The sequence below is a fragment of the Hylobates moloch genome, unplaced genomic scaffold (assembly GCF_009828535.3).
Source record: "Hylobates moloch isolate HMO894 unplaced genomic scaffold, HMol_V3 SCAFFOLD_14, whole genome shotgun sequence".
Taxonomy (NCBI): domain Eukaryota; kingdom Metazoa; phylum Chordata; class Mammalia; order Primates; family Hylobatidae; genus Hylobates; species Hylobates moloch.
The window spans coordinates 99,387,609-99,412,014 of record NW_026652289.1 but is presented as its reverse complement, the minus strand read 5'-3'; the positions used below and the strand labels follow the sequence as shown (position 1 = coordinate 99,412,014).

Genomic DNA, 24,406 nt, shown 5'->3' with positions numbered 1-24,406 from the left:
CTGGCTAATTTTTGTATTTTCGGTAGAGATGGGGTTTCTCCATGTTGGTCAGGCTGGTCTCGAACTCCCGACCTTAGGTGATCCGCCTGCCTTGGCCTCCCAAAGTGCTGGGATTACCTGCATGTTAAATTAAAACTACACTGTTAATTACTATTTCAATAGCTTCTCATCTAGCTAGTTATTAGGTCTTCAAGGATGGTGAACAATATGTATGTAACTCTCTTTTCATACAACCTGTAGACATACAGGTTAACATTAGGTGTTAAACTGAATATTGTTGTCACTTTTTAAATGGATAATTAATGTTTTCTAATGGATTTTAATTAAAAAAATTTGTGTGCATTTTACAGGTGAACCACTGAGTTCTTCATTATGTCTGATGGAGATTATGATTACCTCATCAAGTTTTTAGCTTTGGGAGACTCTGGCGTAGGGAAGACCAGTGTACTTTACCAATATACAGATGGTAAATTTAACTCCAAATTTATCACAACAGTGGGCATTGATTTCCGGGAAAAGAGAGTGGTAAGTTCTATATCCTTCTATGTAAAAATGTAATCTTTGAGTCAACATTTGCTGGTCTGTTTAGTTTACTTTGTAGGAATTAGGAGGACAAAGGTTGGGATCTGAAATTAAAGGGTACATATGAAAGTGAGTTATGTTCAATCCAGGCAACATGATTGAAAAGGCTGTGCTGACAACACTTCATATAAAACCAGGCAGACAAAGTGGAAGTGAACAGTACTTTAAAATGTCACCTTGGTACTCTTTTGGCTTGTATCTTCCCTCTGAACTCCAGAAGTTGTCTACCTTTGTCTTGAAGCCTGCCAACCACCTTGCCCCTCATACTCTTGTTTTGTGGGCTGTGTCTTCCACCTTTGGTATCTTATTATTTTTAACGGCATTTCTCCTAATAAAGTCTCAGCAGTTCCACATGGAACACTAACTGGAAGAACTCATCACTGCTGCCAGGAGGGTGAGGTTGGAGTGGGGAATGCCAGTAGTGAATGTGATGTTCTGCAGAATGTTGAAGGGAGAAACTTTTCTTTATTTATTTTTTAAGGACTTTGAGACTGAAAGTTATTCTAGTGTTGGAGGGGAAGGCAGAAGGTCATGGTGTCACAGTTGCAGATAAGGAAAGATGGCCTTCTTCTTAGTCTACATTTCTTGCTGAAAAATCCATTGTTAGCAGGAAGCAGGTAAACACGTGGTCAGGAAATTAATGACAAAGGTCCTTTAATGGATCATATTCTGTCAGGGGGAAAGGTCCCTGGCTTTTACGACAGAAGAATATTCCCTTTTGCCCATTCTAGTATTTTATTCTACTACCAGAGAGTCTTATAGAGATTAAGACCCACTGAATAACAATAGGGCCTTCATGAAATATTTAGTATTAACGTATAGTTGATAGAATCTATATGTATGTATGTGATTATTTTTGTTGGTTACTTATTTTATAACTTAAAAAATAAATTTGTGGAGATATAATTCACAAAAAAAGGAAATTCATCCATCTAAAGTATAAAATTCAGTGGTTTTTAGTATATCCGGAGTTGTGTGGCCATCACAGCCATTTAATTTTAGAATAGTTTTCATCACTTTAAAAAGAAACCTCATACCTATTAGCAGGCATTCCTCTTTCTACCTCCCCTTAGTCACCATGAATTTTCTATCAATGGCTTCTGCACACATCATATAAATGGAATAATATATGTCTTCTTGTGTCTGGCTTCTTACACTCAGCCTGATGTTTTCAAGGATCTTCCATGTTGTAGCGTGTATCAGGACTTCGTTACTTATTGTGGCTACATAATTTTCTATTGTATTGTTACACTGTTTTGTTTATCCATTTGTCTGTTGATAGATATTATTGTTTCTTTTTCTATTTTCTAGTGTATCATTTTAATTCCCTTTTTTATTATATATTTTTGAGTTCTTTTTTAATAGTTCCCTTGGGGATTACAATCACAATCTAATTTTGATTAATAGCAGCTTAATTTTAATAGTGTGTAAAACTTTGCTCTTATATGGCTCTGTTCTCTCCCCTCTTTTTGTGCTGTTATTGCTGTACAAATGACATATTTCTACATTGTGTGCCCATCATCAACACAGCTTTACAATTATTGCTGTATGCAGTTAATTTTTTTTCTTTTTCTTTTCTTTTCTTTTCTTTTCTTCTTTTTTTTTTTTTTGAGACAGAGTCCCTCTCTGTCGCTCAGGCTGGAGTGCAGTGGTGACATCTCGGCTCACTGCAACCTGTGTCTCCCAGGTTTAAGCGATTCTCCTGCCTTAGTCTCCCAAGTAGCTAGGATTACAGGCACCCACCACCACACCCGGCTAATTGTTTATATTTTTAGTAGTAATGGGTTTTTGCCATGTTGGCCCGGCTGGTCTCAAACTCCTGGCCTCAAGTGATCCACCCATCTTAGCCTCCCAAAGGCGTGAGCCACCACTCCCAGCCTGCAGTTAAATTTTAATCTGGTGGAGAAAAAGGGCTACAAAGAAAAACACATTTTTACTGTTTTTTATATTTACTATGCAGTTACATTTTTACTGGTGCTCATTATTTCTTTGTGTGGATTTAAGTTACTGTCTAGTGTCCTTTCAGCTCGGTCGTGAGAGTTGTCTTTAGTATTTCTTGTAGGGCAGGTCTGCTGGAGATGACTTTTCTGTTTTGTCTTAATTTATCCTTTAATTTTAGAGGACAGCTATGTTACTGATTTTTGACTTCTTTGAATAGATTTATAATTCCTGATGTAAAATCTTTGTCTAATACATTTAACATCTGGGCCTTCTCAGGAATAATTTCTATTAGTTGCTTTTTTCTTGTGCATGAGCCATACGTTCCTGTTTCTTTGTGTGTCTTATAAGTTTTGCTGAAAACTGGACATTTAAAATAACGTGTCTATTCTAGAAACTCAGATTCTTTCCCCTACCTGGGTTTCTTGTTTTTACTGCATATTTAATTTATTTTTGTTGTTGCTGTTTGTTTGTTTAATAATGTTTCTGGGATAATTCTGCAAAATCTGTATTCTTTGTTTGCAGCTACTGAAGTCTCTGCTCAGTCAACTTAGTGGACAGCTAATGAGTGGACAGAGTTTATTAAATTCCTTGAACCATTAAGTCTCTTAGCTTTTTCTGAGAGCCTCTGTGTGTTTGTTGGGGTATGTGTTTAATACTACTGCAGGCAGTTTACAACTCTGCCTTAGCTTTCATTTTCTGCCTGAGAAGAACCTCACAGTCAGTCAGAAGTGAGAGATTAGGACCTTTTTAGATCTTTCCTGGGCGTTCGTAGAGCCCTGCCCATGAATATGGCCTTTTAGGTTCCAAGGAATATTTGGGAGCATTATAGAAATCTCATTTCCTATTTTTTTCTTTAATGTTGTTTGTTTGTTCGTTAGACTTTTGTTAGCCCTAATTGGTATTGTTACCTTTGGTAACTGTGATGTTAGATAATTACTGCTGAGAGTTTTCAACAAATGCCCTCGGGATAGGGCTGTTCTCAAAGAGCAAGCTTTGAGCGAGGTCAAATAAAGACAAAGCTGGGGCATGGAGCTTTCCAAGGGGTTTCCTGACAGTTTTTCTCAGTATGGGACTTTTAGGGAGCCCCAAACCTATCGTGCCTCACTGTCCACAGTGGTGGCTAGTCTGATGTTTTCACAACTACCACATTTGTGCAAATGGTTTTTAAGTCTTCTAAGAGCTGGAGTGAGGGGGATGGGAATGGGGCAAGGTGAAAAACACCTCACAGCCTACTGTTTTTACTGATATTCAGCTGGTTTTCTTGAATAAATGCTCCTTGGAATGTTGCAAGTCTTTGTTAATTTCTAGAGTACTGAAAAAATTGATTTGGACAATTTTTAGCAGTGTTTTTGTTGCTATTGTGGAGGAAGAAATTTTTGACGGTCCTTTCTCTGCTGTTCTAGGAGTGTTGTCTATAAAATTATTTTAAGAGCACTTTTAAAATGTGGTATGGGACAAGGGAAAATTGTTCTACCAAAAATACACCTGCACTCAAACGTTTATTGTAGCACTATTCACAATAGCAAAGTCATGGAACTAACCTAGGTGCTTATCAGTGGTGGATTAGACAAAGAAAATATGGTACATATACACCATAGAATACTATGCAGCCATAAAAAATGAAATTATGTCTTTTGCAGCAACATGGATAGAGCTGGGGGCCATTATCCTAAGCGAATTAATGCAGAAACAGAAAATCAAATGCCACATGCATTCTCACTTATAAGTGGGAACTAAACAATGGGTATGCGTGGATATAAACACAGAAACAGTAGACACTAGGGACTCCAAAAGGGGGAAGGGAGCGGGACAGGGGCTGAAAAACTACTTATTGGGTACTATGTTCACTGTTTGGGTGATGAGTTCAATAGATGCTCAAACCCCAGCATTATGCAATCTATCTACGTAACAAGCCTGCACATGTACCCCCCTGGTTAAACAAACAAAAAAGATGAGATTGGGAAAAGCCATAGAAATGTAATATTTCCTGGAACTAGTGACCCAAGAGAACTTTGAGGAAAGGTAAACTAATTATTATATTTTATACGTTATTTTATATTCATATTTTACAATATATTTATAAAATGTATATGTGTATATTTCAATATAACTTATTACATTACCTGGATATAATTATTTGACATAAATACCAACACGGTTGTATTCCAGATGGCATTCTCTTTGGAAGTTTAGATGCCTTAGGGATTTGTACTGAATAAAAAGGCGAGAAGGGTTCACTGGTGTTAGAAGTTCTCTTTTGTTTTCTCTTTCGCTTTGCTGTTTTAGGTGTACAGAGCCAATGGGCCGGATGGAGCCACTGGCAGAGGCCAGAGAATCCACCTGCAGTTATGGGACACAGCAGGGCAGGAGAGGTATGAGATCTTCAGTTATGTGCTCCTTACTAAAGGAAAGGGAAAAATAGGTACGTTCTTCAAACAGTGAGCTGAGCAGGAAAAAGCCAGCCAATTTGTTGGTTTGCACTTGGATAAAGAATGCTGCCAAATTAGCAGGAAATTTGTCAGTCTGAGATGAGAATGGTGGCCTTATTTCATACAAGGTCAAAGGAGAGGTTAGGATTCTTCCTTGTGGACTTTCTTCTTTTCCTTCGTTTAATTTTTTGACTTAGACACTTTGCTCCGTTTCCTTTTGCTGTTTACTCAACCACAAGAAGGCGGCCAAGTTACATGCATTATTCTTACCCGATTGTGGAAACCTAGTGGGAAATCTGGTTGGAATTAATTCATATGACCAGAGGTTACTTGACCAAAATAAGCCACATGAAATCTTGATATAAAGTTGCTTTCGGTTAGCTAAAACTTCTGTTTTCTCTCACAGCCACCTTGAAAGATTTTGTTTTTTAACTTTTTATTATGGAAAACTTCAAGGATATTCAAAAGTGGAAGGATTATATGATAAACCCATGTACCCATTACTCAGCTTCAACACTTATGAAATTGTGGCCAACAGAATTTCATTTATACCCCTTACCTCTGCTCACCCCCACCCCCTTACCATATAATTTGGAAGCAAATTCCAGACATTATATTATTTAGTTGTTAATACTTGTGGTATGTAGCTCTAAAAGATAAGAACTCTTTTGTTTTTGGGCGGAGTTTGATTCTTGTTGCCCAGGCTGGCGTGATCTCAGCTCACTGCAACCTCTACCTTGCTGGTTCAAGTGATTCTCCTGCCTCAGCCTCCTGATTAGCTGGGATTACGGGTGTGCACCACCACACCCAGCTAGTTTTGTATTTTTAGTAGAGATTTCTCCGTGTTGGTCAGGCTGGTCTCTAACTCCTGACTTCAGGTGATCCTCCCGCCTCGGCCTCCTAAAGTGCTGGGATTGCAGGCATGAGCCATGGCCCCTGGCCAAGAACTCTTTTTAATAAAAACATTGATTAAAAGTATTTGAGAAAAACCTAATATTGCTGATTAGATGACAAATTCATACCAATATTTTCTTCCCTGGAGCCTGCCTGTCAGTTACAGGTTTTACCTATAGGCAGAGACGGGAGGAAAGTGACTGGTGATAGGGTGGGGTTGGGGGTGGGGAGAGAGAGAGAGAAGACAGGGAAGACAGGAGGATAAAGCCTTGGAAGGTAGAGTACCAAGACAGAATGTCTGAGTCAAGAGATTCTTACCTTCAAGCCAAACAAATGGCCATCAGAGATAAGAGGTCTCTGCATATTCTGAAGTTAAAAGGTCATGGAACACATTGTAATGTCAAGTCAAGCTTTCACAAAAGGAAAACATACACTATATTGCTTTTGGCCAAATTAACTCATAATTGTACAATAAATTCTTGGCTGAGACTAAGGTCACGAGCTGGTTCTTGTCATCCCTCTCCAGCAGCCTGAGTTTTCAAATCACATGGTCTGTTAACACTTAAACGGATATAAGTGATAAATAACTATCCTATACACTTTTGAAATATCACCATGTAGCTTGTTATTGGTAAACTTTTGTAAGAGGCTGAAGGCATTGCTTGTAGCTTTATATTTCAGGAGTGGGGCCATGGCTTAACTGACCATCCTGCTTTTATGTTCCTAGGTTTCGTAGCTTAACAACAGCGTTCTTCAGAGATGCTATGGGGTTTCTTCTACTTTTTGATCTGACAAATGAGCAAAGTTTCCTCAATGTCAGAAACTGGATAAGTAAGTGTTAATGTTCCCCAGTGTCCTGCTGCACACTCCCCTCTTATTTATAGAGTGCCCTCTTAACGCCCTACTTCTGTGACAAATTGTTTTGGAGGAGATCTTAGTGCAAATACTATTTTAAGGAGCAAGGTTTTTAGTTTAGGGACAAAGATAATTGAAATACTCTGCTTCTCCCTGGTACTGATAACTTTGATCTGTTGTGCTCCAGGTACAAGGCAGCACTTTATGTGTGTTCTCCTCTTCAGTCTATCCCAGAGAAGAGACTCTTATTCCCATTTCATAGATGAGGAAGTAGAAGCCTAGAGAAGTTAAATCTCTAAGTATCTGCTTGTCTGTTGTATGCTATCAATTCTTCTATCATCTCTGGGCATTAAATGGATATTATATATATTATATAGATGCAGATAGCTTTTAAAGACTTAATGGATCATACCCGTGGCTTCATATCTTTTCTGTGCTTAGAGTCCCCTTCTAGCTTTTAGGGTTAGAGCATCTTTCAGGAGGATTCTGCTTTGGTAAAAGTGGTCACCAGTGCAGTATATGTCAACCTTTATTTTGGAGAGATTTTAACCTCCTAAATGATTGGTTCATAGCCATTTAGAATTCTGCCACTTGACTGCATAACAGCTTTCAAATGTATATTTTCCTTATTTGGTCATGTTAGTGTAACCCTAGAGGATCTATTAGGGAAGGCTGTAATATTAAATTCTTAACATCTAAATCTTTAAAACACTGACTTAAAAAGATCTGCTACTTAAACATTACTTACTGTTTTGGGATTATGAAAAGGTAATTGGCTGTAGTTTTGATAGTAGAAAACCTTAGTTTAAAAATGAGTTTAAAAATAATTTAGTGCACTGTGGTTTTCACATACTTTGTATCTGATCCTCACAATCACCCTGGGCAAAGATTGGGGTCAGTGTCGTGCCCTTATTTCAGGAGAAGGACATTGAGCTTAAAAAGCAGTAGACTTATCCAAGGATATGAAGCTTTGGCTTTCAGTTTAATGGCCTTTTTTTGCCCATTCTCAAGTCCGTTGGCCACTAAGAGTTGAAGAGCTATTAATTACTTTAAATATGAGTTCCCCAAATATAGTAATGCTTACTGGGGCTTCACTTCGCTAGATGCCTGGCTAAGTTGCATACCTCATTATTTCCCTTGTAGCTGAATGACAGTGGCTATTTATGGTCCCTTAGTGTCAGCCCGTGTTCATCATCCCTCCTTTGCATCATCAGAACAAGTTCTGGGGCTTTTTAAAATCAACTATTTTATAAGGATCACTAGAGAGTGTTCACAGAATCTTAGCATCAAAAAATAACCTACCTGTTTTTCATAGGTAGACACTGAAACTCTGAGACATTAGATAAATACTGCCTATCCTGGCTAACTAGTTGGATAAAGAACAAAATTATGTGAAAATATGTATACATATGTATGTATTTTGTTTTGTTTTCCTTAGAGAGTAAAAGAATCCTTATTGCCCAATTAGGTTAAGAACACTTATACGTATTGAAGATTTTATATCTTTAATAGAAAGTATTCTCCACCCCCTACCGTTTAAACAAAAAGGTATAATGCTCAGTGTCAGAAGTGGTAATGTGAAATCTTAATTAGGAATAAACATTTGTTAATTATCTGTAATTTTATTTTTTCTTCTTCCTGTAAGCATTTTGAGTATTACAACGATCATTCATTTCTTATCTTTTTTTTTTTTTTTTTTTCGAGATGGAGTTCTGCTCTTGTTGCCCTTGCTAGAGTGCAATGGTGCAGTCTCGGCTCACTGCAACCTCCACCTCCTGGGTTCAGGCAATTCTCCTGCCTCAGCCTCTCAAGTAGCTGGGATTACAGGCGCACACCAACACCCCCAGCTAATTTTTGTATTTTTGTAGAGATGAGGTGTCACCATGTTGGCCAGGCTGGTCTCCAACTCCTGACCTTAGGTGATCTGCCCGCCTTGGCCTCCCAAAGTGCTGGGATTATAGGTGTGAGCCACAGTGCCCGGCCCATTTCTTATCTTTTAATAAAAATAATAGCTTAATACACACAAATACACACTCTTACACACACACACACACACACACAAATATATAAAAATCAGTGGTGAGTGCCAGAACACAGTGTTGCATTAAAGAAGTAGCTGATTTGTGGGCCCTGATTGGCCTGGGAGAGGAGAGCAGGTCTATATACCCTCCCCTTTCCCTTTGCTCCTTTCAGACCCTTCCCTCTCACTCAATCTCTCTATGCCCTCTTGAGAAGGGTGACAAAAGTCTAAAGTAAGCCCCACTCAGTTGAGGAGACACAACAGAGGCTGAGTCCTCTGGGCCTGGATTGAAATCTGAAAGGAATTTGGTAGGGTGGTAGTCACTGCCCTGTCTTCCTGGAGTTCAGGGGAGTAAGCAAGTCATGCCCAGAGTCACTCTTCATCCAGTGCTAGTGTGTCTCCTAAGGAAACTTTAAAGTTACCTACATTTCTAAACTTTCTTCTGTAGAGTCACATAAGTGGTACAACAACCCAACAGTATATATTTTACATATTTTTACCTCTTTATTTTTTATTCCCGTTATTCTCTCTGTCTGAAAAACCCTTTCCACACCTGCCCCCATTTTTTAACCAACTGGAGTTCTGCTTATTCTTTAAAACCTAGCAAAGATGGCCTCTGTAAGATTTTCTGTAATAACCTTAGTTGTGTCAGGTGTTTTCCCTCCTCTTAACCCCTGTTACATTTTATACTGTGTATAGGGTCCTTATCACATCCAGTATCAGATTGTAGTTGTTTATGTAGGTGACTTTTTTCTTACTGAAGTTTTTAAAATAACTGATTAATTTGCTTTTTAGGTAAGTACAATCTTAGTAGAAAAATTAGGAAAAATGAGACAAAAAGAAGAAATTACCAATAATCACGCTTCCTAGACTGCCCAAAATAAATACTGTTAACCGTAATTACTGGTGATACTTACATGCTCTTCTAAATGCTTTAATACATTAACTTCTCAAATGTGAATGTGCATCTCAGTCACCTGGAGGACTTTTTAAAACACAGATTTCTAGCCCCATTTCCAGCATTCCTGATTCAGTAGAGCTGGGGTGGGACCTGAGACTGGCATGTCAACAAATTCTTAGGTTATGCTAAGGCTGGTGGCTCACAGTCCTTACCTGCAGAACCGCTGGATTAATTCATTTTAATCCTTACCTTGACTGTATAAAGTAATTAGTTTCATTATCACCATTTACAGATGGGGAAACTGAGGCAGTCAAATAACTTCATCAGGGTCACACAGCTTAGTAAATGGCAGAGCCAGGATTCAACCCTCGGTACACTGGATCCTGAGTCCGTGCTCATAGCATGACACCGGGCATGGACCTGTAACACCTTATAAGGCATTAACAGAGCACAGAGCCACTCTGGAGACCAGAAAGATAATGAGGTAACCACGAAGCAAGTCTTGAAGGAAGGTTGTGGTTAAGTATTCAACGATGTGGGAACAGCATGTGTAACAACCTGGAGGAAAGAAAGGGCATGGCTTTTCATGAAATGGCACACAGTTTAGTCTCTCCTCTGTATGTCGTATTACCCCAGTTGCCCCATAAGGGCAAAGAACTGTTGTGAAATTCCGTGCAGAGCATCAGGCCTGTGCTAATGCTCAGTAAACACTTGGCTACTTGACTTTCTTATGATAAGATATAATGAACACGACTTCATAATGAAGAACTAAAATGTCCACACTTTTCTGGTTAACCATGATGAAAAAATAAATTGGGCCATAAACTTTGAAGTATGTCTTACTGTGAACGTTTAGGCCTTAATTTTATTCTGTGGTGTAATGGGTAAGAAATGTGGTGTTATTTTCCTACTTTGAAAGATTAAACTATTTAGCTTAGTGAAGCTCTTTGGTTTGAGTCAATTGCTTTTTATAATTGTGCCTATTTGCAGGTTTTCAGGTGAAATAAGTGCTGTGGAATAAGAATTATTCCGCTATAAGAATTATAGTCCTCTGCTTCTACTTGGTTCTGGTGACAGAGTCACTTACTGTTTATTCTGGGACTTTTCTTCTCATTGAAGCCTGTATCTTGTTTGTTTTAAATGAATTGATTCTGCCCTAGGATAACAGAAAAATGTGAAAAACATTTTGGATTAGTTTGGAGAAAAACAATTCTTTTAGAAATGTCATTGCTATGGAGAAAAAACACATAAAAACAGTTTTAAGATTAGCAGTAAACCCTAGGAACTCCTCCAACTTTCTTTTCAAATAGCCTTCATAAAAAAGAAAGGTGTTTTGTATGTGTGTGTGCGCATGCGTGTGTGTGTGCACATGTGGGCCCTCACACTTGAGAGGTAGCACATTCTATAAACTCTCTGCTATCAATAAACTGGGGTATGTGCTTAAGAATGGTTTTATATTTCTGCCCCAACTATTCAGCTTTACAGATAAGATTACTGATGCTTTGAAAGCATTATGTCAATTCCCAATATCTATATATACATTACAGTCTTCCAAGCACTTTTGCATGTATTGTTCATTGATCATACACTTACATTATTATTTACGTATATAATAAACTTTCCTATATTAATAGGCCAGCTACAGATGCATGCATATTGTGAAAACCCAGATATAGTGCTGTGTGGAAACAAGAGTGATCTGGAGGACCAGAGAGCAGTGAAAGAGGAGGAAGCCATAGCACTCGCAGAGAAATATGGGTGAGTATTTTTGTGGAGAAGTCTAGAGAAAACATTTTCAATATAAACATTAGCAGGTGAATGGTAATGAAAAAGACAAAAGTGGAAAATTAAAGCAAAACCTCAGCCATAGGCCTGGGGGCATGGTGAATGTGTCCTTTTTATACGATATGATATTAGGATCCTTTGAAAATGCATGTGGCAAGGGCCTCTTTCAGTGCTTTGGTCCCATTTTCTCAAGCTCTTGGCATTTGCAGAGAGACAACTTTGAGCTGTCTCAGAGGTGCCTTAGTATGTAAGGCCTTCTTTCCAAGATGCAAATAGGAGGCTCCTGGGGTAAAGAAATCCTCCATGTTGAGCAAGGAAATTTCTTTTTTCTTTTCTTTTCTTTTCCTTTCTTTTTTCTTTCTTTTTTTTGAGACAGAGTCTCACACTGTCTCCCAGGCTGGAGTGCAGTGGCACAGTCTCGGCTCACTGCAACCTCCGCCTCCCGGGTTCAAGCGATTCTCCTACCTCAGCCTCCCAAGTAGCTGGGACTACAGGAGTCCACCACCACGCCTGGCTAATTTTTGTATTTTTAGTAGAGATGGTGTTTCATCATATTGGCCAGGCTGGTCTCGAACTCCTGACCTTGTGACCCACCTGCCTCAGCCTCCCAAAGTGCTGGGATTACAGGCATGAGCCACCACACCTGGCCTCAGCAAGGAAATTTCAAAGCCACTTCATGTACTATTGTAGAGAATGCTAGCATATAAGAAGGGCTTATTGGTTATTGCAGACTAGGTGCTGGTTTTGAAATTTCTAGGCTGAGAGAGGAGTGTGAGATCTCCTTTGGCTTAGTCTACGGTCTTGTGGTGGAGGGTCGGCAAAATACTGTCGTTCTCCTTGAGTTCTGGGAATAGGATCATAGCAGCAGCAGCAGCAGCAGCAGCAGCATGACTTGGACATGAAAGAAGTGGTCAGCTGCTGCTTATTAAAGTATTAAAGTGTTAAGGGTGCCTCTGAAAGGAATTTTTACTTTACTTTCTTTCTGCCTCTCACACAATGAGAACCCATATGTAAATTCAAACCCTTACTAGCATTAAAAGAGGAAGGAAGCAAGTGAGTTGAGCAGGGAGGGGAGGGAAATAGAGATGGTGTAGATGGTGTAGGGGATGTTACCCAGCTTGTGGCCTTGGTGGTTAGCAGAATCCAAGGAGGCCAAGGGAAAACCTTTCCCTTTTTATTGTGTGATCACTGCTTTATTCTTTCTTTGGTTGATGGAGGTTCAGAAAGCTGGTAGGGTTTATACTGGGAAGGGACGGGGAGGATAGGTTGGCCAGGTAGGAAGAAGCAAGACTCTGGAGAGGTTTGAATACCAGGTAAGGAGATTAGATTTGATCCCTGGGGGACAGTGAGTTGCTGAAAGCCTTTGAGCATGGAGGGATGTTATGTTTACATTTCCAGATCAGTCTAGAGGCTGTAGGTGGGGAGGGAGGAAAGACTAGAGATTGATAGATTGCAGTGGACTGTGAGGTGGGCAGAGGCTAGCTTTGTGAAAAAGGAAAAGGAAGAATAAATCAGGAAAAACACATAGAGTAGGGCAGGATTTTAGGTTCTTCTCAAGGCTAGCTCAGCTGAAGGATTCCCCTCCACTATAGGCTTACTCTGGCAAGGATTTGCAATTGCATGTAGAGGTTTTTACCCTAGGGCAGATGGTATTTAACCATGTTAGAAACATCCAGAGAACTTTTAACACATTCTCATGTCTGGGCTTCGCCTCTGACCATCAGACATAATTGGTCTGGAGGAGTTTCTCCGGCAGGGTTCAGTTGAAGAAGCATACCTATACATGAAGGGAGCTGTTACAGGAATTTGAGCATATGCAATTGTGGGAGCTGGGTAAGTAGTCCCTGTAAGGTGTTGTCTTTGTGTCTGATGCTGACGCTTGAAGGACAGGACAGGCAGACAGGAAGGGGAGAGGGATGTGAAGTGGGGGATGGATGGAAAAAGTGAGAACCAGCTGGTGCCCATGATGAGGGACTAAAACCCATGTCACTTCCTGTTGCCTCTGACCTGGCTGGTGTGGGTGTCCTGCAGAAACTGGGGCCCTTTGTCACAGGGCTAACGACACTCACCTGGCCCAGGTGCAGGTCTAGTTGCAGGTTTATGCCAACAAGGTGAGCCAGCACATAAGCGACAATATATGAGGGCTATGAAATGGATGTTGCTTCACTTCCCACCCCCAAAATTGCCCCCAAATCTCTTTTGTGGCCCACCCTAACCAGAAAGGCATTCTGGGAAATGTTGTTTAGCCTAGCCAAGTTGACTCATTACGAAGCCTGGGCATTGGTGTCTTTTAAAATCTCCCCACGTGATCTTCATGTGCAATGGTTGAGAACCAGTGACTTAGGTGATTCTGAGGTGGAGGTTGACAGAGCCTTACCGGCCATTCTGAAATGCCCCCCTGCTACCCTGAGAGGCACTCATGTAATGTAGTGGAAAAGAAACAGGGAGAGATCAAATACCACGGAGAATACTGAAGTGTTGAAGCTGTGAGGTATGTTGCAATGGGTAAGGAGGAAGTAAGTGATGAAGCAATGGAAACCATGGATCTAGAGCATTCTTTTGAGAGTGTGTCAGCAAATGCAAAGAAAAAAAAAAGAAAGAAAAAGGCAGTTAGAGGAGTTAGCTAGATCAAACAAGCACATTCAAGTATATTCTCAAGTACTAGGAGAGGGTCAGGCTTGACTTCTTGCCCCTGTGGGCTTTTTCAGCCCTTTGCTTGTTTGCTGTGCCCTGGTTCTTAGGATTCCACAGCCTGTCTGGTATCACGGAGCCTAACCCTGCCTTCTGTCATATGGGGTATCTGAGGGATGTAGGGGACTGTCTTTCACCTGTGCCCAGGTCACGATGGTTATGGAGTATTTCATAGAGAGGAGCTCAATCTATAGTTTTTGAATTGGGTTAAACTGAGGAAAGAGGATTTAGCAAATAATGATTGAAACTCTTGAAGAAAGGAAAGGGCTGGAAACAGAGTCCCTTAGGATACAGAAAGCATAACATGTAGTTCGGTAGGCTGTTTAACACTTTTAGAGGAAAATATGATGGAACGATTTGGTTCACATGCGTTTCACAAATATGGCATATAACTTTAATGATTATTGTCACAGATATTTTCTTAGAATGTTTACACTGGTTGTACATGCACTAAAGGACTATGTTGTTTAGTTTATCCATGTGCTAACAATCAGAAAACAGAATAAAGTTTATGGCATATCTTCATATAATTTGTATGTTGTTTGATAAATTTACATTTTTTGTTACTATTATGCTGTCTTCTATTCTCAATTCATAAAACAGATCATTGGGGCCAGGTGCGGTGGCTCATGCCTGCAATGCCAGCACTCTGGGAGGCCAAGGCAGGTGGATCACCTGAGGTTAGGAGTTCTAGACCAGCCTGGCCAACATGGTGAAACCCCATCTCTACTAAAAATAAAAAAATCAGCCAGGTGTGGTGGCGGGCACCTGTAATCCCAGCTACTCGGGAGGCTGAGGCAGGAGAATCGCTTGAACCCTGGTGAGGCAGAGGTTGCAGTGAGCCAAGATCGCACCATTGCACTTCAGCCTGGGGAACAAGAGCAAAACTCTGTCTCAAAAATAAAAAAAAAAAGAAAAGAAAAGAAAAGAAAAACGAACAAAAATAAAGTAACAAACAAAAAAACCCCAGATCATTGGTTTACAAGTGGTTCTCTGGAATAGACATACATTCAAAGAATCAAACACCATGTCTCAGAAGAACTTGGTAAGCCTGATAAAGAACACTACAGTGCGAATATGGAATATTAATCTGTGTGCTCTGGCACAAGTAAATTTGAGAATGAGGACTTCATACAACAGACAAAAATGTAAAAGGCAAATTGTATGCATGATAATGAATGTTAGAAAAAAAATTTCTAGTGGCCTAAGAGTCTACCCCTAATTTTCCATGTTTCTTTGTTGTTGTTGTTTGTTTGTTTGTCTGTGAAACTTGGTTAAATTGTAATATGAAGTTCTTAGGTCACTTCCTAACAGATCAAAGTGATCTCTATGGTAAACCAATTGAATTTTCCTGGAACACATGCAACATAATGGTTTCCAATGTACTATATTGAGTGATAATTGTCAATGAAGTTAGAGAAGAGAACAAAACAGGAAGTTGTTCAAATTTGCACTCCTGCCAGCCAAGTGATTACAGTTCACATGGTTGCTGAAACACTTTAAAAAGATAGCTACGAAGTCAGTGACAAATAGAAGAGAAAGCAGAATGAAATATTGGCAACATTCCTCTTTTGGGAGACACTATTAGATCTCAAGCTTCAGTGTGCGTCAGAATCAATCACCTGAACACTGGGTCCCACAGTTTCTGATTCAGTAGGTCTGGGTTGGAGCCCACAAATGTATGCTGATGATCAGTTTCCAGAGGTTGGTGCTGCTGGTTCAAGACAACACTTTGAGTTCCTACCAAATATGCATGGTAGCAGACATTTTGCTTGACAGGTGAGCATGCTAGCAGATATTTTCTTTGGACAAAGTCATTCTTGTACAGGATATGAACCAGTTGTCTACTTGTGCCACGCATGAGTGAGTGAAATATGGTCAAAGACTTCTCATTGGAAAATCCATGTTAAGAGAGGAAGATTTTTTTTCTCACCCAGTTAATTACATCACCTATGATGGAGGCTGGGAAGCGACCTTGGCATTGGTAGTGAGGGAGCACCAACCACAAGTGAGCAGACAGGGGCTTCACTCTGTGACTAAATATGGTTGCATTGAAATGTCTGTCCATACTTTATTCACAGAGGATAGTTGGTGGTCATAATAAGCCTTTGTTCTTGATTCAGAGTTGAGGAAAATAGAGAAAAATGTGAATATGATCTAAAGCTGGGCATGGTGGCTCATGCCTATAATCCCAGCACTTTGGGAGGTTGAGGTAGGTAGATCACCTGAGCTCAGGAGTTCGAGACCAGCCTGGCCAACATGGTGAAACCCCATCTCTACAAAAATATAAAAATTAGCTGGGAATGATGGTGGGTGCCTGTAATCCCAGCTACCTGGGAGGCTGAGGCAGGAGAATCGCTTGAACCCAGGAGGCAGAGGTTGCAGTGAGCCAAGATTATACCATCGCACTCCAGCCTGAGCAAAAGAGCGAGACTCCGTCTATAAAAAAAAAAAAAACAAAAAAGAATACGAACTAAGAATGACAACTGAATGTACATATTTTGTGTACTGTGCAAAGAAATGGGCAGCAAATTTAAGATGATGTTCTCCCTGCTGAAGGCTGCTGGTTATTGCTGAGGAAGATGCTCAAGAGTTTCTGGAATGAAAGAGGAATTAAAAATATTTATTTACAACATAATAATATCAGTATGGATCATTTCAGGGATTTCAAGTAGCTTAGTTCAACAGCACGCTCACTGTTTTCTCTAGTTTGAACTAGATGAAATGTGGTACAAATAGCTTGATCTCTAATAGTTTAGTTTTTTACCAACTTGATTGCATCTTTTCTTGATTTGAGAAATAACTTAGTGATGTAGCATTGGGCATGTTTGAAAAGTACACAAATAAGCCATAATCAAACACACAAGACTGATTTGCAGAGCTCCATTTAACTCAGCAGAGGATCTGGATTTCATTTGCCGCAATCTCCCAGGTTCAGACGGTCAGCACACCAGCCGTTTCCTGGAAATGTTGTTCAATTAGCATCCAACAGACTATGAAAAGTAGTGTGAAACTCACTTAGTGAGACTTTGTTCATAATTTCTAGATCCACATGTGAGCCAAATATCTAGAGCCATTTGACAGAACCACCAAACATACTTGCTGTTATTCCTGGCAACCTCTAACTGAGATTTAGGATCTTTTAGTTTTGTGAGAGTAAATAATGGAAAATAAATCAGGATGCTGACCTATACCACAAGCAAGATCTTGGTGAAAAACTGCAAATGCTCATGCCCTTCTCATTGATTTGAATCTGTTTACTTAAAGTTTTTATTTTAAAAATTTTGACTAATCTATTTTTGGAAAATGCATTATAATTAATGGTCTGCATGTACTCCAAATGGCCTTTAAGTGGCTGCTTACGACTGATAATACGATTAGCAGCACTGAATATTTTCGTCTTTGGCAATACGGCTCCATGGTGGTGCTACAGTAGCACCGCTATGTGGAGAAAAGGAACAATAGCAATCTTTCTCTGGTTAAAATGGGGACAATACATCCTCTTGAATTTTTTTTTTTTTTTTTTGTGAGATGGAGTCTAGCTCTGTCACCCAGCTGGAGTGCAGTGGCACGATCTCGGCTCACTGTAACCTCTGCCTCCCAGGTTCAAGCGATTCTCCTGCCTCAGCCTCCTGAGTAGCTGGGGCTACAGGTGTGCGCCACCGTGTCCAGCTAATTTTTATATGTTTTTTTAAGTAAAGATGGGATTTCAGCATGTTTACTAGGTTGATCTTGAACTTTTGGCCTCAAGTGATCCACACATCTTGGCTTCCCAAAGTGCTGGGATTACAGGTGAGCCACCGCATCCAGCCTGGAACATCATTTTCTTATGGAAAGAAAGTCTGAATTCAGGGTCTTTTCTATGGCTCTCATCTAGTTTGCGAGATGAGATTACAGCTCAATTACTGGCACAGAGCTGAGAGTGGAGTGAACTCTATTCACTTATTCCTGTAGAAATGAAAATCTTACTGCCTCAAATTGCTCAGAAGACTCTGAATGATTAGTCTAAGGATTTTAAAGTTGTTAACCTGACTCCTAGTCCCATGACCTAGAGGTTTAAAAATGGCAAGAAAATATACTTTTAATTGAAAGAAGTTTGTTACTTGAATTTGAAGTTTGTTACAAATCTAAACTATGTTTTGTCAATATTGTGCATCTTTTAGCATGAGTAACTTGAAAAGTTAGAGCTCTTATACCTTGAAATTATACCAATTAAATATTTGCTTAAGTTAATAAACATTGGACAGTAGCTCACAGCTCTGCTAGAAGCATCAGTCATTTATACCTCAGTATTAATCAGTAGAGTAAGATCCATTTTCTTCCAGCATTTAATGAAGATTGCTTGGAAAGTGAGGAGTTTATTGAGTAGTGAGGGAGGCAAATGCTTTGGGGCACAAAGCACTTTGGCCAGGAAAGGTCTGAGTGCAGCATCTCTGATGTAGGGAGGCATGGTCCCAGGTACCAGAATTAGAGCAGTATTGTAGATTTTATAGATCAGCTACATTGTGGATTAAACCAATGTTCGTGGGTTAGTTTGCGAATTTATTTTTATTTTTTATCCTTTTTTTTTTTTTCCCACAACACACAGATTGAGAATTTAATGTTTACCATGTTGCTAGTGACATTGCTTTTTTGGGATGATGTATCTGAGTTTTTGTTTTTCTTTTCTGAGACAGAGTCTCCCTCTGTTGCTCAGGCTGGAGTGCACTGGCAGCATCTTGGCTCACTGCAACCTCTGCCTGACAGGTTCAGGAGATCCTCCTGTCTCAGCCTCCCTAGTAGCTGGGACTACAGGCACGTGCCACCATGCCCAGCTAATTTTTGTATTTTTAGTAGAGACGGGGTTTCACCATGTTGGCCAGGCTGATCTCGAACTCCTGACCTCAGGTGATCCGCCTGCCTCGGCCTCTTAAAGTGCTGGGATTATAGGTGTGAGCCACGGTGCCCGGCTGTGTTCTGAGTTTTAAATAACATAATTACATATTATATATACATGTATATACAATACACTGCACTGGAGTGTATTATAAATACACACATACATAGATGTGTATATATATGCGTATACACACATACATGTATGTGTGTATACGCAGATATGCATCTGTGTGTGTGTACGCAGATACGCATCTATGTGTGTGTGTGTACGCAGATACGCATCTATGTGTGTACGCAGATATGCATATACATACATGTGTGTGTGCGTATACATATATACATACGTGTGTGTGCGTATACATATGTGTATATATACATATATGTATGTATACATCTACATATATGTATATACACACATGCATATATGTACATATACATATGCACACGTATATATGTATATATACATATACGTGTATGCATATATGTATATATACATATATGCATATATGTATGTGTGTATATATACACACGTATATATGTATGTGTATATATACATGTGTGTGTATATATACATATATACATATGTACATATATGTGTTTATATACATATATACATATGTACATATATGTGTGTATATATACGTGTATACATATATGCATATATGTATACATATATGTATGTGTGTATATATACGTATACACGTATACATGTATGTGTATATATACATATATGTGTGTATATATACATATATACACATGTACATATGTGTGTTTATATACATATATACATATGTACATATATGTGTATATATACGTGTATACATATATGCGTGTGTGTATATATACATATATGCATGTGTGTATATATACACGTATACATATATGTATGTGTATATATACACGTATACATATATGTATGTGTATATATACACGTATACATATATGTATGTGTATATATACATGTATACATATATGTATGTGTATATATACATCTATACGTGTGTATATATACATCTATACATGTGTGTGTATATATACATCTATACGTGTGTGTGCATATATACATCTATACATATGTGTGCATTTATACATGTACACATATGTGTGTATATATACATCTATACATATAGATGTATATACGTATATATACATCTATATGTATATGTATGTGTATATATACATATACGTGTATGTGTATATATACGTATATACACATATACGTGTATGTGTATATATACGTATATACACATATACGTGTATGTGTATATATACATATATACATCTATATGTATGTGTATGTATATATATACACGTATATACATATATGTATGTGTATGTATATATATACGTATATACATGTGTGTATACATATATACATATGTGTGTATATACATATATGTATGTGTGTATATATACATAGACACATATATGTGTGTGTATATACATATACACATATATGTATGCGTGTATATACGTATACACATATGTATGCGTGTGTATGTACGTATACACATATATGTATGTGTGTGTATATACGTATGCACATATATGTATGTGTGTATATACGTATATACATATATGTATGTGTCTATTTGTATATATACATATATACATATGTATGTATATACACATATATCCATCTGTATGTGCGCATGTACACATATATACATCTGTATGTGCGCATGTACACATATATACATCTGTATGTATGTGTGTATATATATACATCCGTATGTATGTGTGTATATATATATACATCTGTATGTATGTGTATATATATATATACACATCTATATGTATGTGTGTATATATATACACATATATATTCTTGGAAGTTTTCTTAAAAGTTTTATGTAAGTTTTCTTAGGAGAGAGATATATATATCCCAAAAGATATATAGAAATGTATATCAGATATATTAAAAAGATATTTGCTGTCTGTACTCCCATGTTTATTGCAGCACTATCCATGAGAGCTAAGACATGCAATCAATCTACCCATCAATGGATGAATGGGTAAATAAAATATAGTTTATATATACAGTGGAATGTTATTCCACCATAAAAGAAAAAAGAATGAAATCCTGTCATTTGCAGCAGGTTGGATGGAACTGGAGATCATTATGTTACGTGAAATAGCCAAACACAGAAAGACAAATGTTGCTTGTTCTTACTCATATGTGGGAGCTAGCTACAAAGGTGGATCTCGTGAAGATAGAGAGTAGATTGGAGAACACCAGAGGCCAGGAAGGGTAGGAGGGCGTGGAGGATGAAGAGAGATTGATTGATAGGTACAAACATATGGTTTGATAGAAGAATTAAGATGTAGTGTTAGAAGGATCAGTAGGGTGACTGTAGTTTACAACAATCTGTTGTATATCTTGAAATAGCTAGGAGGGAAAAATTCAAATCGTTCTAGTATAAAGAAAAGACAAATATTTAAGATTATGGCTATCCCAAGTATACTAATCTTTACAGATTATATCAGTGTATTAAATGATCATATTTACTCTGAAACTATATTATGCATAAATAAAAAATAAAATTTTCTTACAGATACAATTGAAGCCCCTTTTAAAATTCCTTGCTGATTCCGTTCTCCTTCCTGCCTCCTCAGAGGGAATCACACTGTGTCTGCTTCCTATAGCAGATGTTGTTGGTTGTCTAGACAATATTCATGCCTTTATTTATAGAATCTCAATTTCCTTTAGCTATCTACTCTGCTTCTAGAGGTCATGCTACTTAAGAGAGGCACGTGCCAGCCCCCAGCCCAGGAAGACTGATTGGTTTAAGCCAGTGATGGTGGTGTACCATTCCTCTTGCCAGAGTTTGGTTTAGGCATTGGCATGTGATACAGTTTTGACCAATGAAACACGAGGGAAAGTCTTCCAGGGACTTCTGGGAAAGATTTCCTCTCTCCTGAGGGAGGCACACAGAGGAAGAGTCCTTTTTTCCTTGAAACTTTGGTGTGTTGATATGTGATGCCTGGAATGTTTTAACTTCTGGGGTCATGAAGGGAGTCAGACTGTGGACAAAGCTGACATGTGGAGGATGGCAGAACAGAAGGATGAGATGAATCTAGGCTCTTTGTTTCTACTGTTTGGCGAGCGAATTAACACTGGAAACACTCTAGTTCTGTGTTCGTTGTGCATGACAATAAATTCCTACTTGCGATTCATGCCAATTTGAGCCACAATTTTCGGTTACTTTTAGCTGAAAGCAGTCAAAGTTATATATTTCTAGTCCAAGAAGTTGTACTTTTACTACATAGATGTTTTTATAATGATGTGTAATTATTTTGTATTCTTCACACAAATGATCTTGTATCATACAAGTTGTTTTTTTAATTCAACGTTTAATTTTTGCCATGTTGATACAGTTTAAGCATTGTATAATTCATTGTATGAATATATCACTATTCATGCACTTATTGATGGACATTTAGGTTAATTTTTTCCCTATTACAAATAGTTCTGCAATATCTATTCCATTAGATGATGCCATGTGTACATATATGAGAGCTTCTCTAGGGCTGCACTATCCAGTATGATAGCCACTAGTCACATGTAGCTATTTAAGTTAAAATTAAAAGTTCAGGTGTTTTGGCCAGGTGTGGTGGCTCATGCCTCTTATCCCAGCACTTTGGGAGGGGAGGCAGACAGATCACTTCAGGTCAGGAGTTTGAGACCAGCCTGGCCAACAGGGTAAAATTAGCTGGGAGTGGTGACATGTTCCTGTAGTCCCAGCTACTTGGGAGGCTGAGGGACGAGAATCGCTTGAACTTGGGAGGCAGAGGTTGCAATGAGCCAAGATCACACCATTACACTCCAGCCTGGGCAACAGAGTGAGACTCCATCTCTAAAAAACAAAAAAACAAAAACAAAAAAGTCACGTTTTTGGTTGCATTAGCCACATTTTAAGTGCTCAATAGCTACATGTGGCTAGTAGTTATTGTACTGGATGATATAGATATGGAAAGTTCTTGTCACTGTGGGAAGTTCCATTGGATAGTGCTGCTCCAGGACAGGGTTTCTGAATATTTTTCATAGCATGGCACCTGCAGGAAATGATAATATTTGTACAGCTCACTGGGATAAATAGATAAGGCTGCTCAAGTTTGGAGGAGACTGGTTCAGGGACTCTGGCTGCCCTAAGACCTTCTCAGTTGCCCTAAGGACTGAGGGATTGCTGATGTCTCAGGTATCCCTGTAACTCACTTCCTGCCCATCAACATGCCTTGGCTCTGCTTTAGATGTACACCCAGGAGTGCTGTTGCTGGGTCATAGTGCATGCATGTTTCAGTTTTACCAGATATTACTGTCTTATTTTCCAAAGTAGTTATAAAAGTTTGTACTTACATAAGCAGTACATGCAAGTTCCTCCTTTCTTCTCCTTGGCAATACTTGATATTGGGAGATTTTTATATTTTTGCCAATCTGACGGGTGTGAGTTAATAGACCATTATTTTAACTTGCATTCCCATTATTTTGGGTGAGGTTGAACATTTTTTCATAAATGTAATTTCTTAGAATTTCCTGTGCATATCCTTAGTCTATTTCATATTATCTTGTTTATTACCTTAATTCATTTGAAGAATTATTTTTTCAGATGCTAACCCATTTGCAAGTTATATGAAACACCATATATTTTGGCCTGTCGCTCATCTTTTAACTTTGCTTATGATATATGTTGTAGCACCAAAGTTTTAAATTTTAACATTGTCAAGATTATCAAACTTGTTCTCTGTGGTTTGAGCTTTTATAGCTATATTAAGAAATCCTTTCTTATTCCAATGTCAAAAAGATAAGTCTGTTATATTTTCTTCTAAAAGTTTTCAAGTTTTACTTTTCACTTAGAGGAATTTAAACAGCTTTCATACCAAGAATGAAGTTTTAAATTCTTAAAACTAGGCCAGGTGCAGCAGCTCACACCTGTAGTCCCAACACTTTGGAGGCCAAGGCAGGTGGGTAGCTTGAGCTCAGGAGTTCGAAACCAGCCTGGGCAACATGGTAAAACCCTGTCTCTACAAAAAAATACAATAATTAGCCAGGCGTGGTGGTGTGCACCTGTGGTCCCAGCTACTCGGAAAGCTGAGGTAGGAGGATCGATGCCTGGGAAGTCGCCTGGGAACTGAGATCGTGCCACTGCACTACAGCCTGGGTGACAGAGACTCTGTCTCAAAACAAAAAACCCTCCAAAAACTTAAACGAAAAAAGATTTAATCCTGTCTCTGTCTTCCAGAATCCCCTACTTCTATCTTTTTATAAATTTTTTATAGTAAATCAATATATATTACCAAAATATATATTGCATAAATATGCTCCTTTAAAAAAATGAAAATTGATTTTTTTTTTGAGACAGTCTAACTCTATTGCCCAGGCTGGAGTGCGGTGGCACAATATTGGCTCACTGCAACCTCTGCCTCCCAGGT

The 24,406-nt window shown here is 38.7% G+C and overlaps 1 protein-coding gene across 4 annotated transcripts in view; it reads left to right on the top strand.

Moving 5' to 3' along the window:
* RAB27A (RAB27A, member RAS oncogene family) overlaps positions 1-24,406 on the top strand; it is an 83,492-nt gene that overhangs the window by 55,945 nt on the left and 3,141 nt on the right. For all 4 annotated transcript variants that reach the window (XM_032174399.2, XM_032174400.2, XM_032174401.2 and 1 more), the window contains 4 exons: positions 351-525; positions 4,810-4,895; positions 6,574-6,677; positions 11,257-11,380. In XM_032174399.2, coding sequence (XP_032030290.1) covers positions 373-525; positions 4,810-4,895; positions 6,574-6,677; positions 11,257-11,380 — 467 coding nt within the window. In that variant the 5' untranslated portion in view covers positions 351-372. The remainder of the gene's footprint in view (positions 1-350; positions 526-4,809; positions 4,896-6,573; positions 6,678-11,256; positions 11,381-24,406) is intronic.